Consider the following 17,418-nt stretch of genomic DNA (forward strand, 5'->3'; position numbering starts at 1 on the left):
GCATCTACTCTCTTTTATTGTCTTTAAACGCCATATCATTGTGCCTACCTAGCCTGAGACAGCCACTCTAAGCTCCTGATGTTCCTTCTCTCTCCTTTCCCTCTTCTAGTGTCTCTGCCCTAAATTGTACCCCGCTCCTAGCAAGTTACCCCTGAGTTCCCGTCTCCTTCCAAGCAGAGTGGGGCTGCGGGTGAATTACACCATCATGCTCCATGCCTCTTTGGGTTAAATCCAAATTCTTTAACATGACTTGCAAAGCCTTGTTCTCTATTGATCGACCAGCCAGCCTGGCCTCCTACCGCTTCCCCATCTTCCTCTAACACACCAACCACAGTGAATTTCTTCAGTTTCCTTAAATGAGGTCACGTTCTTGCTTATCTCCAGGCTCTACCACTAGCTGTTCTCCTGCTGTACTGCCTAATTCTTCACTCTCTGGCGCATGGAAGATATTCAAGTGTATTTATTGAATAAAGCAGCATTGATTAAATTAGTTACCTCTAGTAATATTTACAAGTATTACCTTCCTATGTAATAATGTCACCTATCTTAATTGTATTGGTGTTGTGGCCAACTGGTGGCCAAAAAATATATATATATTTTTTGATATATATATTGATAAATACATATATATTTAGTTAGTTGTGTGTGTGTATAATAAGAGAAATATAAAGGAAAAAAGATGTATTCATTTTGTCTGGGGTGAGGTAGAAGATTTCTACTTCAGATTCAAAACTTCATTAACCAATAAATTATTGACTATTATTTCCATAGCTTTTCTTTAAGAGTATGTGCGTCTGCAGCAGGCCAGAGCATTTCAAACACAATAGGTGAGCGTGTTTTCATTTTTACACACCTATAATGTACTAAGAAAAGTTAGCAGTGAGCATTTCTCTGCACAGAAATTTCTCTGCACCGCTTATAAAACTTTTAAAGAGCCTTTTATTAATATCAAGATTTCTATTTTATATATGGAAACATCTACATACAGATTACTTGAATAATTGGTATTAATATTACCTGTAAAAACAGATATAATTATCGAAAAAAATGATGGTCTGTGTAAAACCATTACAAAACTTTTTTAGCTTGGGGAGTATTTTGTAAAGTTTTTTTCAGCTCATGTATTGTTTTTGATTCCAACTGAAAAATGTTTTCTGAATAAGCAAGTTGAAATAGAAATTCGTATCTCTGAGAAAGCACTGCATTCACTGAATACTTTTCCTTTCCTGATTGTATTTACTTTATTTTTGTTCTTTAGGCCTGACTGCGGAGGTGCAGTTAGATTCCCTGAAACAGAAAGGAGCCATTAAACGCACGCTCTTCCTTGCTAACCATCAGTCCCATCTTGTCTTCCCTCTTGTGATCAAGCAGCAGAATTCCCTCCAATGCCAGGATTTTGTTGTTTACCTTCGAGTAAGTGTTTCAGAATCATATTTCTGGCCTCTAACATTCAAATCCAAATTCCAACCATTTTTCTCCATTTAACCGCCATAGGCATCCACATAGATCCATATCAATTTTCATTTTATAGGAGGAAACGTGAAGGCCACACACTCCCCTCTTGGGCCTTACTTCAGCTAACCTAATGATGTATTGCTATTAATTCCTGAGGATTCTTTTTGTTTTCAATACAATCTTGCTAATAGTACTAACTCAGGTGGTTTTCATTTCTAACTGCCTCCCCATCCAAAAAACATAAAAGTTAAACAATTTATTTGAATTTTTATCCCACGTGAGTATGTTTGGCCAGATTTTATCAATGTGCATTTTAGAGCCAAGTCAAAAACATTTAGGCATTCAAAGCCTTTATTAAAAGTAATTTCTACTTATGTTTTTAAATGCATTTTTACAATAACTCCAAAATCTACCATGAAATAAGAAAGCCAAAATATTTATAACAATTATTCTGTCTTCTTACCAGTTGTGAGGTTAACACTCTTGCTCATTTTGTCTCCTCATTGAAGGGACTTAGTGAGGAGAAACCTGATGAAGGCAAAGTTCAGAAACAAAGTTCTCTAGAATGAAGAGCTGGGCTCGTGGCCCTTGCGTCTCATTATAACCACAACTGGTACACAGCTGAAGGGTGGCATGCCCACTACACAGTCTAAGGTGTTCCTGTGTGCTCAGGGCTTGCTGCTGGTGCACCCTCTTCACCCCCAGGGAGAATCTGTTTCTTTTTCTAAGGGAACTTCAAATGTGCTGAAGGTATTTTGAAGTTCATGTAAGTGAGGGCACGAGAGATGCACAATAGAATACTACTCAGCCATAAAAAAGATGAAATCATACCATTTGCGACAACATGGATAAACCTTGAAGGTATTACGCTAAGCAAAATAAGTCACACAGAGAAAGACAATACTGTATGATTTCACACATATGTGGAAGATAAAAAAACAAACACATAGATACAGAGAACAGATCGGTGGTTACCAGAGGGGAAAGGGGTGGGGGAGGGTAAAAGGGGTAAAGGGGCACATATGTGTGGTGACGGATGGAAACTAGACTTTTGGTAGTGAACACGATGCAGTCTATACAGAAGCTGCAATATAATGATGTACACCTGAAATTTACATAATATTATAAAGCAATCTGACCTCAATGGAATAAAAAGATAAAAAGAGATGATAAGAGAAGAAGAAAATCAAGATGTTTTCTTTCTCTGAGCCCAAGAGGACTCATAAATTCTGCCAACCTCATGAAAATAAAAATCCCAATTCATGAAACTCAATGACATTTATTGCATGTAAAAGTATAATTTTTTACCTTGCAATTTGACCACTCTGTGTGAGTTGTTGAAGATTTGGAGAACCTGAGGATTACCTCCAGAAGCATATATTTCAATGAAGCCACTGCTCTAAATGATTTCGTCTCTGAACATATGTTAATTAAGCTGGCTACTATATACTATATACTATATACATCCATCAGCAAGTGCCTCAGCCTGCTGTGGTGATAATTGCTTCATCACTCACTCTCAGTGGCCTGCCTTTCACAGACCAACATCTTACAGCTATTTAATGGAGCCTTTCTTGAGTTTGTGATTATTTTCCCTAGGATGAAACTGAATTCCGAGATAAATTGTCTCCCATCAACATTAGTTTGAATTACAGTTTGGATGAATCCACCTTTACAGAAGGCCTGGATGTGAAACCAATATTGAACCACTACAGGGAAAATGTCGTGACCGAACAGGTAGGTTCTTGATGGTCTTTGAAGGTATATTCTCAGTCAGGCCCTGGGCATTGCTCCTGTGACCTGAAGATGAAATCCAGCTCCTTTTGTTATCCTTTTAACATTTGGACGATTGTCCTAACAGGTTTCCTGAAACACTGCATCATTGTGTTTTCGGAAACCCTTCCCCTCGTGCAACGGTGATTTAATTTGTTCAAAATGTGGCTGTAATGGAAGCAATACAGCCTGTAATCCTCAAAACATTGCCAGAGTAGCATTCCTTACAGACATTTCAGAATGATTTGGAATGGGGCTATTAGGGAAACTAGCCTATATTGGGAAGTCGCTACCTAACATAGGGTTTCTAGCTGAGTAGAATCATGCATAGTGAAATGAAAGCTTTGGTTTAATTTGTGGAATCGTTCATAATCTTCGAGAAAAAAAATGTGATTCAGGTTTTCCAAGATTATTCCTGATACACGTTTGCACAACACAGGCTCACATCCTGGTGGACTGTGGAGAAGACAACATGTGCATTCCTGACCTGAAGCTGTCAGCTAGACCGTAAGTTTAAATAAATAAACTTGCACATTTTATCTAATGGAATACAGGTGTTTATTTAAGGCTTCTCTGGAGAAAGTACACACTTCCAACTACTACAGAAAAATACGCTGCGTGAAATTCTTGAGCTTGGCTACACTTTGGGTTAGCCTGTGGTTTGGGTCAGTTCTTTGTCATTGGTGTCAAGTGACACACCCTAAGAGTTTGCCTGGGCCATTTCATCTTTCAGCAAAAGTGGAAAAAAAGTGTTTTTGTTCAAAGTAAACTTATCTGTGGGGTGGTTCAGGTTGTATTTACTTGCCTCAGCCCTGTGAGCAAAGGATTCAGACAGGCTGGTTCCATCTACACCTTAGCTGAACTAGTTTTTGCAGCACCGCATGACTCAAAGTCACCCTTAAAATTGTCAAAACAAAATCAATTTTAATTTACTGAAAAAGAATTTTAATGGCACTCTATGGAGTAAGGCAGAAGGTAGGTGTCACAAAATCAAAGAAGAATCAAAGAGCTTCCCAGTTGCCAGTAATGTAGAGTCACCAGTTCAGCACTAGTAATTGCATTGCATTATGTTACGGAAAGAGATGGGACTAAGATGTAAAACATCCTGTGGTGGAAAAAGCAGGTTTGTGCTCCTCCACTCCCCAGCCCCCAGGAACTGTCTCACTGCCGTGTTTGGAATCTTCTTGATAACCTCTCAAGGGCACTTTTTCCAAACTTCGCAATTTAGCCAATATCAAAAGCAATAGTGTTGAGTAGAGGTCAAAAGCAGAATAGGCATTTCCAAATGTTGGTTTAATTTGAAGTTTGGAGTGAAATAAATTTCCTCAAAACACCTCAAAATCCTCCCTCCCCTATTTGAGATCTGCTTGTGTCTGCGTATCTCTTCCCTCTTTGTGTCCACTTTGCATTACATGTCGCCCCTCTTGGTTTCTAAACTGTCTCTCTCCCTTTTTTCCCCACTGCTCACTTCCTGTTGAATGTTTTCAGTGATATGATGGAGCTGCTTCATTCTGGTTTGTGAGCCAATTGTTAAATTTTCTGGAATTTTTGCTGGCGGATTAAGTATGTTGGTAGCTTGAAATTGACCACAGTGGGAGGATTTACACCATTGGAAGCAGCCAACGCTGCAAATCGGTCATTTTTTTTTTTTTTTTGGAGAACTGGTTGTTAACATTTCCCAGTACACCACTGGATGTTTGCCTGGCCTTCCCATCCAGAGATGGTTCTCTTGACTCTTCCCACTACCCGCTCATGATGATCCGTCTTCTTTTTGTCCCAGTCTCGCATGTCCACATCTTCCTTCTTTTCCTCCCGGATAGGTCCTTAAATAAAATCTCCACCAATCCAGAGAAGTACGGTACCTAATGATTCTTTTTAAACTGCATTTTTAGAGATAAGCATCAGGTAATCATTGGAGATGAAAATCACCTTATGCTCATCATCAATGCAAGAAATGAAGGAGAAGGAGCCTATGAAGCGGAACTCTTGGTGATAATACCGGAAGAGGCAGATTATGTTGGGATTGAACGCAGCAACAAGGTAATGCCTGCAAATTATTTGAAGTAGTAAAGAGCTAGGTATATTTTTGAAGGCAAATCAGTGTTAAGTAGAGTCATCTCAGCTGAGACTTTCTTTCTAAATAAAAGAGAACAAAATGGCACCTTACTTTGTTAATCATAATTGCCACGAGCCAGGAAGGTGGATGGTCTTAAGCAGAATTAATATCTTTCTCGGCCATAGTGCAAAGGTAAATTGGACAAAGGTCGAGAGCTGAAGCAAGCAAGAGAAGACAACTGACAGAGGAGAAGCTTCCCCATGTGCTCTATCAGCTCAGTTCCCACGCTAACTCTCACCTCCCCTGGCTGTTTTCAGGCCTTTGTTTTCAGTTCCTTTACGTTTCAAGCAGGTCCCAGGAGGTCTGGTTTTCATTATTGCTTATAGAGGAGGGTCCGACCAATCCCAGCTGAGCCCTGATAACAGCCTAGACAGGCACTGGAAAGGAAACATGTTCATTTTTCCTTCTTTTTGGTCCACCTTTTTGGGCCCAGGACCAAGAAAAGCCAAGTCTTCGTCATTTGCCAGTCCTGCAATGCCACTATTTATTAAACTGACACTGATGTTGTTTATAGTCTTTCCTTAGCAGAACATGGATCTTCCCACTCAGAGTATCCCCAGATTCTGCTGCGTTTTTAATCACTTGGTCTAGAAAAGCGTTATAAATGCATTGTAGAGTAACGGAGGGAGTCCCTCGGTTTCAGAAACACACAGACTCACAATTAAGGGCAGAGACCAAGTTCAACATCCTTTCCTGGTCATCAATGCACTTCACACAGAACTAGGCACAGTGGGTGCTCCTTAAATATTTGCTGATGGATTTGTTCCTTTAACTACGATTTATTAAATGTCTGCTACTTGTCTGCTACTACATACTCGAAGGAGCTGGCACATTCTAATGATTAAATAATTTAATGAAAAATAATTCCTCTAAAGAGATGTTTACAACTGTTGTGGTGTTGGTATTTTAAAGGCATTTAAACAATGTAGGGAATACAAAATTCTCTATTCATACCTCTAGTCTCCTGGTGTATGTTTTGGTTGAATTATCTTCTCAGTAAAAAAATAAATCCAGGTGACTAATAATCAAGTATCTTTAACATAAAATCATTACAAGTTTTTGTTGAAGAAATTTATGGGAAAATATCACCTATGAATACTGGCGTGCAAATAATACGTAAACAAACAAAAAAAATGAAGCTCAAGTATGTTATTTTTTAAAATGTTCCAGGGATCCACTCATATTTTTATTTCAATTCCCTTTGTGTCACCCCACCCTTGACTCCATTAAACAAAGCATCTATTCTAAAATGTTCTTGCTTTAGCAAAGCATCCAGTGTACTGTTCAGGTTGTTACATGGAAAACATGGGAGAGCATTTGTCGTTTCTATCTTTGGCTGTAAACACGACGACGGACATTATCCGTAATCTCAAATGAGTCTTTAACTATTTTCCCCCCACCGGTTTCCCTTGGGCAGAGGCCGAGCTGGGTCTTTGAATGTTACACGATTAAGCCACATTCTAATTTCTTCTTTGTTTTTAAGCAGTTTGAGGTTTGTGTCCCTTTTTCTTTAAACCTCATTCAAGTTTTTTTTAAACAATTTTCTCTCAAGGAGATTATCTGATGGTAAATTTTGTTATTCTTTTGTTGAAAACCTTCATCTTTTCAAAAATGTAGATGCTGATCATCTCTCTCTGAAACCTTAATTGAGCCAGACTTACACTTCTCTATGGTGACTTTTCTTCTAAATTTTTCTAGGAATAAAGGCCTATGTGCTTTATCTTTTTATTATTATTGTTGTTGTAGTCAAATATATGTGACATCAAATTTACCATTTTAACCATTTTTAAGGGTACAGTTCAGTGGCATTAATTACATTCACATTGTTCTGAAACCATCACCACCATCCAGCATGGACCTTTCTCATCATCCCAAACTGAAACTCTGTACTTATTAAACACTAACTCCCTATTCCCGCTCCCCCAGCCTCTGATAACCACCGTTCTACTTTCTGTCTCGATGAATTTGTCTATTCTAAGGATCTCATGTACACTCCACTCCTCTGTCTCACACCCACCTCACATTCAGTGTGTCCATAACGAGACTTCCGTCTTCCACAATGATGCTCCTCCTCCTCTGCATAGCCTGTCTCAGAAAATGGCCCTGGTATCCGCCTAGTTTCTAAAGCCTAAATTAGCCCTAAATCTCTCCAGGCCATATCCTCTCTCCATCTAACTGCAACTGTCACTGCCTTCCTCCAGGCTGACATGATCTTTTTTCAAGATTGCTGCAACAGCCTCCTAATTCATCATCCCATCTCCCTACTTCCGGTCGCTTGCAGGCAGGGGAAGCCATCTTTCTAAAATGCATCTCGGACCACGTCTTTCTCTTGGTTAAAACACTCGCTAGCTCCCCAGTGCTTTTAGGATACAGTTCTAATCCCTGAGATGACTAACGAGGCCCTTAATTATATCACCCCTGCTTACCTCTTCAGCCTCATCGCTGGTCATTGATTCTTTCCTTTACTCCACACCCTGAACTCCAGTGGGATGGAATTTCTTTTCAGTTTCTGTAATACCCGTGCGATGTCTCACCACAGAGAGCTTGCACCTGCTGTTCCTTCTTTCTGACACACTAACTCTGCTTCCTCATCCCTTTTATCTAGCTACTTCTTTCTACTCATCCTTCAGACCTTGGCTTCATGATGATTGAGACTGCTAACATTTATTTTGCAATTGCTATGGGCCGGGGCACTGCTCTGAGCTCTTGCATGTATTTAATTTACTTTATCCTCATAACAGCCTTATAGAGAAATGTCAAGGCTCTCATGAGCCCCATTTTATCAATGAGGAGAAATTCAGTAACATGGCCAAAGTTACACAGCTATTACATAACAGAATCAAGATTCAAACCTATTAGGTTCGTGTTCTTAACCACTGATCTGCACTGCCCCCCATCAGCTTAGATGTCACTTCCTTCAGGAAGTCTTCTCTGATTGCTTAAATCTATGTGCACGTCCTCCTCTATCGCTGTGAATTTCTCCTATCGTAAAACGTCATCTGTACTAATTGTGTTTCCATTGCTTGTTACAGTTGCTTGTGATTACTTCTTACAATTGTTATAATAATTGGAAATTCAATGAGGGCAAGGGGTCTTTTTATCAATGCTGGTAAATAGCAGGTACACAGTAAATGTTTTCATTGAATGAATAATACTCTGAGAGCTATAAATGGATTATAACAAGGTTGGCCCTGGAACAGCTGAGGGAAATAACCTAGAAATATCTAGAAAAACAATCATTGTTTCACTCAGAGAGGAAATAAAGGTTAAAAAAAGAAACAGTGTGGGGGCATCTGGGAGAGAAAAAAGATCTTTGATTGATGTGGAAAAGCTATTTCTAGATAGCTGGAAAAAATGTACATATAACCTTTAACCTTTAGATAAGATAAAAATATTTACTATAGAAACTAAATCCTTGAATCGTATTCAGGGGACACATGGGCTTTTTTTTAAAGCTTTTGTTGGTTTCTTTTTTTTTCTGTTTTCAGGATTGAGTTAATAATTCCAATACAAAACATCTCTGTACAGTCAGAGTTGGTTAGGAATCCTTAAGAACCTGAATACATGCTAAAGCTATCTTTGAGAAGAGAGAATATTACCAGCTTTTTGAAAATATGTTTCTTAGCTCTATCAAGAAAACTAACACATCATTCAGTTTATGTGGAAAGAGCATGTATTAAATGGTGCCTCTGAATACCAGTGATTCACTCCTTTCTCCTTAGTTGGAACACCCTTTCAATGGGTGATTACAGGAGGGGACTTGATATTTAGTTGTGTCCTTGTCTGTTTCATTCCAGGCTCCTCTTAGGAAAGAGTGTGAGCTATTTCTGCTCTGTATCTCTCAACGCCATCAATCACTTTGTACCCGACACTGTTCTAGGCACTGGGAATAGAACAAAAACTCCTGCTCCCCTAAAGCGTATTTTCTCAAAGCATATGATTTACCTACAGCATTCTGTACCTAAATGTCCTTACCTGGAAAGAAAGGAACAGCAGATGATTTATGAGACTTTTACTTAAAAACTCACATTACTTCCTTAAGTGAAATTTCAAGAGAGCCGACAGTTGGATAAATGGTCCTTGTATTTGGAACCCTCTTCCATGGACCTCTCCTGAAGCAGAAATTCCCAAAAGATTGCTCCTTTGTGAAAGTCCTCATATTGCAAGCTTATCTTTGGGGATGAGGGTGGCAGGTAATAGATTAGTAGCACTTAAGTTGGCATGAAAGAATGGGTGAATGTAGGAGGCTATCACCAAAGCAGAGCAGGGCCACAGGACTTTAGGCTTTGAAGTATGGAAAGGGGCTCATGATGAAGAGGAGGGTGTGGATTTCTAGGCCACTGGGAGTAGCATGAAGACAAGAGGCCGAGCTGGAGCAAGGGGAAGAAGTTCCAAGATAAGCCTCCTTTACTTCTCCCTCTCGTCTGCTGTAACCTTGAGACCTCCTCCAGAACATCATTCTAGGCACCTCTTCAAGCTTGAGTTTTTATACACTCTAATCAGAATAGAATATAGGGGGAGGAAGGGACACAGGAAGCACTGGGTAAACATAAAAGTGTTCTCTTCCATTTAAATATTTAGAGGATTGAACTAAGATTGTGTAATCTCAAAATGGGACCATGGTGTGTAGCAATGTATCTTCAAAGCAATTCTCTTGCAAATGGTCATTGAGTCATATGATCGTCTGTACATGTTACTGTCATTTCATTTTTGCAAGAGTAAATTTGTTTAGCTTTGTTTGATTATCTGTGATCTTCATGGCCTGAAATTAACATTAACAATAGTGAACATAATTTCTAAAATGCTCGTATAAATACTATATGAAGCATTTTCTTCCTAAATGAAACACAATATATGCATTTACTAATCCAACATGTTTCTTTCTAAAATTAAACTCTAATCTTTACTCTCAAGTTTCTCTTCTGAGTTGATGGTCACAAATTAATTCTTGGGCACAGTTACCCACACAGGTGTTTGAAATCAAGAGAAGCTTCTCGGCCCACAGCATTGCTTTTGTGACAGCATGTAATTTATTCTGTCCCCTGAACTCCACGCTGTGTTCTTTCCCGTTGCAGGCACTGCGACCACTGAGCTGTGAGTATAAGATGGAAAATGTAACCAGAATGGTGGTGTGTGACCTTGGGAACCCTATGGTGGCTGGAACAAATGTAAGAGAAAACCAGAAGCACTTACTGATTTCCGTCTAATTTAATTTTAAAGAGAACTAGTCGAAAGCCCCCCAAATTAGCACTCAGCAACTGAGCACACAGCAACTAAAACAAATTAAGCAGGAAATTACCAGAGTCGTGGGATTTAGCATTTTAACATATACAGAGTGGATGATCTGAGGTTAAAAACAGAAAAAGTACTTTTATATGCTTTCTCTTTTGACATTACTCTCACACGTCTTTTAGTCTCAACAAATCTATGAAACTATTTCTTTACTACAGATTTTTTCCTTGAAATTTTTTCTATATTTTATTTATTTATACTCTTATTTATTTATTTTTTATTTATTTATATTATTATTTTTATAATATTTTATTCTTTTCTATATTTTCTGGAATTTCACTACAGATTTTTTCTTTGAATTCAGAAAGAATTATAATGTAAAAGATTTAAGAAATAACATAATTAAAGATTTTAGCAAAGATGTTTAAACTTTCATTTTCAGTATACCTCCCATATGAATATCATTCATAGTATTTTCATATTAAATATTACCATAATCCAGTTTTTTAGTCATCTTTACCAGGTCTATATTTTCTATACATCTTACTTGAAGAATTATACAGAAAATTGTTTGTAGCAAGAAAAAAAAAAGGTTAATAATGATCTGTAACATACTTATGAAAGAATAAGGAGTTCTTTTTCTTTCTTTGCTTCCAGATTTAAGAACTTTATATTCAGGATTATTTGTGGACAATAAATTTATTTTATTCAATTGCTGTTTAAGTATACACATAGTAACTTCTTGTAATAAATATCAGAGTGGAAATAATTATTTTATGAGGTCATAAATCAGAAAAACATATCCTGAAATCTGCAAATACTATATAATTAAATGTCACATAAACTAAACATACATATTCTTCTGTTTTAAATTAGATGTTTATGATTATCAATGAAATGGCCTGTTTGAAAAAAATTTCATAAACATTTATAATTGCATAGATTTGTATTAGAGCAGCTTCCCAAAGTGTATTCCAGAGTCCTAATCCCCTGAGATAAGCCTTTAGAAGAGAGTTCTGTAGTCACCGTTGAGTATCATATTCTCCTCTGGGATATAGGTGCACATTTGTATTTTAAAGGTGTTGAGAAGTCCTGCAGTAAATAAACCTTTTAACCCAGCATTTTACACATTTATTTGAGCATTTGAAGCTTTCTATCAAGTAATATCTATTCCCAGTTTGTACTTTAGGATGTTGTGCTAGAATAATATTTTTGCTTTTTTATACTTTAATAAACACTATTCCGTTGACCCTGAGTATTCAAAAAAATGTGCCAAGCTCTAGTCTGGTAAATTCACTTCTTGGGTTAAAAAAAAGCAAATATTTAAATGAAAGATAAACTTTAACATGTATTGATTGCCCTCTGTGTTTTAAAGCCATCACTGGGTGCGTTTTTATGTTATCTCATTTAATTTTCACAAAAACCCACAACCCAATGAGTCAGGTATTTCTCCCATGTTGTAGTTGAGGAAACAGACACAGAGAAGTCAAATGAATTGCCCAAAATCACACAGGTAATGGGGAACAGAACCAAGATTCCAACCAAGCCTGAACTCTGTTCTAGCCGGTCTGCAAAATTGTGACAAATACTTGGATAAAAACTCATGAATAACAGATGAGATTTTTAAACAAAGCCATGAAAGATAGAATGGGATGTCTATGCTGAGATATTAGAATATTTTTCATTAGAATCCTTTTGTCTAGAAGCTTTTAAATCCTTTTGCTAGTTTTCAAGAAAAATCCAACCACCTAATTTGATACGAAGAGGTCTACCTAAGGCCAAAGAGGAATGAATTGCCATGGCGGCAACGGTGTTAGTTTCTATAGGTGACCGGGAACTCATTCCTTTTTCAGTATTAAAAGTTAAATCTAGACCAGAAATGATCTAAGAGCATCAATAACTAAGGATAATCTTGGAACAAAAACTGGCCACCAGTGTCATTCAAAGTGGAGGGTAAAAATGGCAGTGTGGTCTTAACCACGAGTGTGTTTATGTGAAAAGATGTCAATCCATTTTACCGGCAAATAATCTTTAGAAGTCAGGGAAGTAAATTGTTTGTATTCGTTTATCTCTGAGGTCTATAGCAGAAGAAACTTAATAGCTTTCTTATCTCACCCTTTAATGCCCTTAAACACATCAAATTTTATTGCGTTCTGTTTTGTTATAAAACACTTTGATTTATTTACGTCTTCATTTTGTACTTTTAAAAGAATACTCTCAGTGGATTGTAGTAAAATTCCAAATATAAAAGCAGTCCTAAATATTAAAAAGCATCATAAATCACCAGGAATATTTATTCCAGTCCTAATATTTTTAAAAAATAGTTTTCAAGTGACTTTTTATTTTAATGTAAAACATTCGGGTAGTATTCGGAAGTGTTACTTCTGATTTGCAAGTAGTAATGTCATTTTCATATATTAGCTATAGTAATATAAAATATTTATGTGCCAATAAAATTCATAAAAACTTGCAATATCTCTCAAGCAGGAAAACAAGAAAATAATGGTTCAACACAGGCCCAGAGATCTGGTGTTTGGTTGTAGTTACAAACATATGTGTCTCTTACTAGTATGAAATTGTCACACCTTTGTTGTAACTTCATCCCATGCTGAGTTGTTCTATAATGAAGACCAACATTAGGCAGGATTCATCACGATATTGTAAGATCGCCATCCCTGGAAATGTGCAGACAACAGCACACTCTTTCTCATCATTCTTTCAACCATTTTTATTGCATCCTTCTATATGCCTAAGCTAGAGTAACTAAGCTAGAGTCTGACCATATCAAGATGAAATTATACAATCTCCATTCAATAAGAAACTCAAAATTAGTAATACCATAGGTTGAGTGATGGGAGAGTAGCAAAGAAGGAGACAGCAAATAGAGAGAAAATTTCTGCCTGACCCAACCTGAGTGATTGGAGAATGTGTTGCGGGGGATACCTCTTGTCCTGACCTTTGAAGCATGAGTTGGAGTTCTCCAGGTAGAAAATGCAGGAAAAGTCCTAAACGGTTTCCAAAGAAGAGAGAAGAGCACGTACAAAGTCCCAGAGGTCGGACAGAAAATTGCACATTTGGAATTATGAAGGAATTCCAAGGCGGGGTCATAAGGATGCATAGGCTTAATAATTAGGCATACCTGGGTTTCAATCCCAGCATGCCATTCTTCAGCTGTGATACCTTGGGCAAGTCACATTGAAATGGGAGAACACCTATTTGCAGGAATGTTTGGAGCGATGCAATGATGTGATGTATGCAGAGCCACTAGTGCAGTACCTAGTTGTAGCACATTCCAAAAGGGCTAGTGAAGTGATGTTGATGATTTATGATAAAAATGATAATTTATTATTAGTTCATATTATTGCTGGTTCCTATGAACATGAATTTTTAATTACTGGTTTGATTCTCATAGTATAGTGGCTGTGAGTACAGGTTCTGGAGTCAGCTCGCAGGGATTCCAGTTCCAACTCTGCAGTTTATTTGCTCTGCACCTGGAGCAAGGCACTTAATCTCTCGAACCCTCAGACCGCTGCTGGACTGTAAAATGTCCAGAAGCACAGTACCTACCTCACAGAGTACTTGTCGTGATTACGTGAGACCCTGCGTGTAAGGCTTGGTACAGTGCGTGGGAGAATACGTAATATAATTATATATCTTAGCTCTTCTTCGTACTTCCTTATTCATATTATCATTGGATTTATTATTCCCCAAGTTTGAAAAATTTGTTTTCAAATTAAAAATAATAAAAGCAGTTTTAAAGCTTTGGAAAATAGTGAAAGGTGGAAAAATAATCCATACACTCATAGCCTTAACGTTGGTTGTTGTTACCTGCTGTCAAGTCAGCTCCGACTCCTGGCGACCCTATGAATGAGTGATGTCCACAACGTCCTGACCTCCACAGCCCTACTCAGCTCCTGTAGACTCGTGCCTATGGCTTTCTGTATGAGTCAATCCATTTCATAACTATAGCATAGTATTCTGGTGTATTTTCTTACAGTATACCCTCATTCCCGTACAGTCATTTTTCCATTTATAAGCTTTTAAGACTATAGCTGAAACACATCGCACACACAACTTTGTAACCTTTTTTCTTTATTGATCATCATCACGTCAGAAGCATTTTCCTCCTTGTTGCATAGGCTTCACAGCCATAATTTCAATGACTACGTAAATGTCCATCAAACAGAAGCATCATAGTTTTCTAAATCAATCTCCTCTCGTACATTTAGGTTGTTTTTAATTTATCACACAAGAAAGGGAGCAGGAGAAGAGTCGGTATGCAGCTATATGAGGAGAAGGAACCAAAAAGTATGGGCATTGGAATCATCTGGGCCCTGCAGTCTCGGTTGCGTGACTTCGTCTCAGTTCTCAGCCACCCGGGGTGGAAACAGAGAAACGGGCAATGATCTGGGGTGGGGTTTTGCAGGAATGACTTAAAAAAAAAGTTATGCTGTATATAAGTTCCCTCCTATGTAATAACTTAGTGTCTTTTGTGATTCTTTTTTTTTTTAGTATTCTCTGGGCCTCCGATTCACAGTTCCACGTCTTGAGAAAACCAACATGAGCATTAACTTCGATCTCCAAATCAGAAGGTTAGACTTTTAAATGCCTAACACTCAGTGTTAAAGAGATCCATAGTGAAATGAATGCCACTCGTCAGGCTCCTTCACCTTAAAACTCTTCTGAAATTAGAACCCAAACTTTCCCAGCCCATATTTTTCTTTGCTTTTCTCAGTTATTTCAGTTTTTTCAATATTTTTGGTTTTGAAAAAGAGATTGCATTCTGTAGGCCAAGTTATGAGAATAAAATTTTGTCCTGGGCACCCTCCCACCCCCCTTCACATCCATTCTGCCTCATTCTAACACACAAGCCTTCTCCCATCTATACCCACACCCCCTCCACACCTCTGCCGTGCTCTCAGCTGGGGTCAGCTAATCCCTCAGGACAAAATTTCTACAAAAAAGCTTAGATTTTACATTTGCAATCTGGAAATCTCCTAACTTTTGAAGAATGAACGAGTCTCTAATGGTTTAAGTGTGAGCACGAATGAGAGCGTATATTCAGAAAGCAGGGCCTTCTCTGGCAGCTGTAAGTTGGGCCATATAGGTAGCTGCCCCTTTTTTCTAAGGCTGACCATGTTCAGGGATTCAAGTGTGACTTTACCTTCTCACCATCTATTCTGTTTGTTCCTTCGTGGCCAAAAATAATATTTCACGAGTGGGAAGACCCCTAGAGAGTAGTGTGCATGAGGACCAGGAATTTCCAATTTTGGACTTCAATGCATTAGCCAGTAATGGGATCGATTTAATGGCTCTAGACTCATATTAAAAGAAAAGGAAATTGAATGGAATATAATTTATCAGAGTCCTATTCATGAGGGGTTCCTTTCAGAAAAATGTAAATACGTGTAGGAAGACACCCTGGGAGGTGTATATATTATTTTGTCATCTGCAATTTAAAAAGTTTGAAAACCACCGATGTAAACAGCACATGCAGACCTTCCATAGTTATTTATAACTTGCCCAGCATGTTCTAATATGAAAATGACTCTTAAGTCAGTATCTACAATTTGGTTCTCAAATACTAGTGTGCAATGTGGCTAATCTCTGAACGTACCTTCTGTCCTGCAAATAGAAGGTGTCGTTAGAGTGTAATGACTTTTAGAATAATTATTTTGTGCAATGGATTATTTTTTAATAGTGACTTCAATTGGAAATTTAGGATTTTTAAAAAATATAAACTCTATAAGGGAGATTTTAAAAATCTGCAACCTGTGTCACAAACCACATCCCTGAACCTTTGTGCTAGATTTTTAGGGAGGAACATTTTCTAACTTACCCTAGGTGTCCTTTTCTGACCTTGATTAGGTCTTCTCTGAATTTAGCTTAAATAATTTCTGCTGAATCTTGGAGATTTTTTTTTATTTTACCCAATGAGTGATGGGTTGCAGATGGAATGAATTCTTCTGTAATATCTCTTCATTTACCAAAAGCTTATTAAATCACTTCTTTGTGTCTACATACATGGATATTTACCAAAAGGTTCTGGTAGTCCTAAATATTTTCATTTGTGAAATCTCCTGCTGATATTTGTAAGTTTTCAGAAAAAAACAAAAAACACTCTGTAGTGAAGGACCACCATCACTCTAGACAGTAACCTGAAGTTTCTATCTCTTGCCGTCATTGTCTGTGACATTGACCCTGCAGTGGCATGAAGCTTTGTGTCACTTGGGGAAAGATATAGTTCTCATAAAATATGCAGCCTTTATTTAGGAAGAAAGTCTGGTACAAAAGTGCAAAGCAAATTCCTTGGTGTTTCCTCCTTACTCTTGATTGCAGTTACGAATAATAGTATAGAGGCACCTTGTAGTTCATTCAAGGAGCAAAGGACACTAAACAATGTCCTAAATACCTTCCCCAAATCCCTCCTGTCGATCATCATTTAAATAATGAATTTGGCAATGAAATGCTGAATTTGATGGAAAATAGAAAAGGTCACATTTTAAACATCCTCCTTCATCTAAAAGAATGGGCCATGATTATATTTCCATCTCGTATGCTATAGAAACTCATGACTATTTTAACATTATCCCGAAAATTATAAAAATATAGAAATGCGGAAAGAACTGGAGAGGCTACAGGAACACACATAAAGCATCAAATTCCAAAAATATACGTTATGGGGACTGGCCCCATGGCCGAGTGGTTAAAGTTCCTCACGCTCGCTTCAGAGGCCCAGGTTCTCGGGTTCGGATACCGAGTGTGGACCTGCTCCACTCGTCAGCCATGCTGCGGAGGCGTCCCACGTGCAAAGTGGAGGCCGATTGGCACAGGTGTTGGCT

At 37.9% G+C, this 17,418-nt stretch overlaps 1 protein-coding gene across 2 annotated transcripts in view; it reads left to right on the forward strand.

The window, feature by feature from the left end:
- ITGA8 (integrin subunit alpha 8) overlaps positions 1 to 17,418 on the forward strand; it is a 163,284-nt gene that overhangs the window by 96,567 nt on the left and 49,299 nt on the right. For both annotated transcript variants that reach the window (XM_087420790.1, XM_004425338.3), the window contains exons 16-22: positions 772 to 827; positions 1,259 to 1,413; positions 3,055 to 3,192; positions 3,668 to 3,735; positions 5,121 to 5,268; positions 10,420 to 10,512; positions 15,089 to 15,168. In XM_087420790.1, coding sequence (XP_087276916.1) covers positions 772 to 827; positions 1,259 to 1,413; positions 3,055 to 3,192; positions 3,668 to 3,735; positions 5,121 to 5,268; positions 10,420 to 10,512; positions 15,089 to 15,168 — 738 coding nt within the window. The remainder of the gene's footprint in view (positions 1 to 771; positions 828 to 1,258; positions 1,414 to 3,054; positions 3,193 to 3,667; positions 3,736 to 5,120; positions 5,269 to 10,419; positions 10,513 to 15,088; positions 15,169 to 17,418) is intronic.

This window comes from Ceratotherium simum, chromosome 32 (genome assembly GCF_057802395.1).
Source record: "Ceratotherium simum simum isolate JZ-2026a chromosome 32, ASM5780239v1, whole genome shotgun sequence".
Taxonomy (NCBI): Eukaryota; Metazoa; Chordata; class Mammalia; order Perissodactyla; family Rhinocerotidae; genus Ceratotherium; species Ceratotherium simum.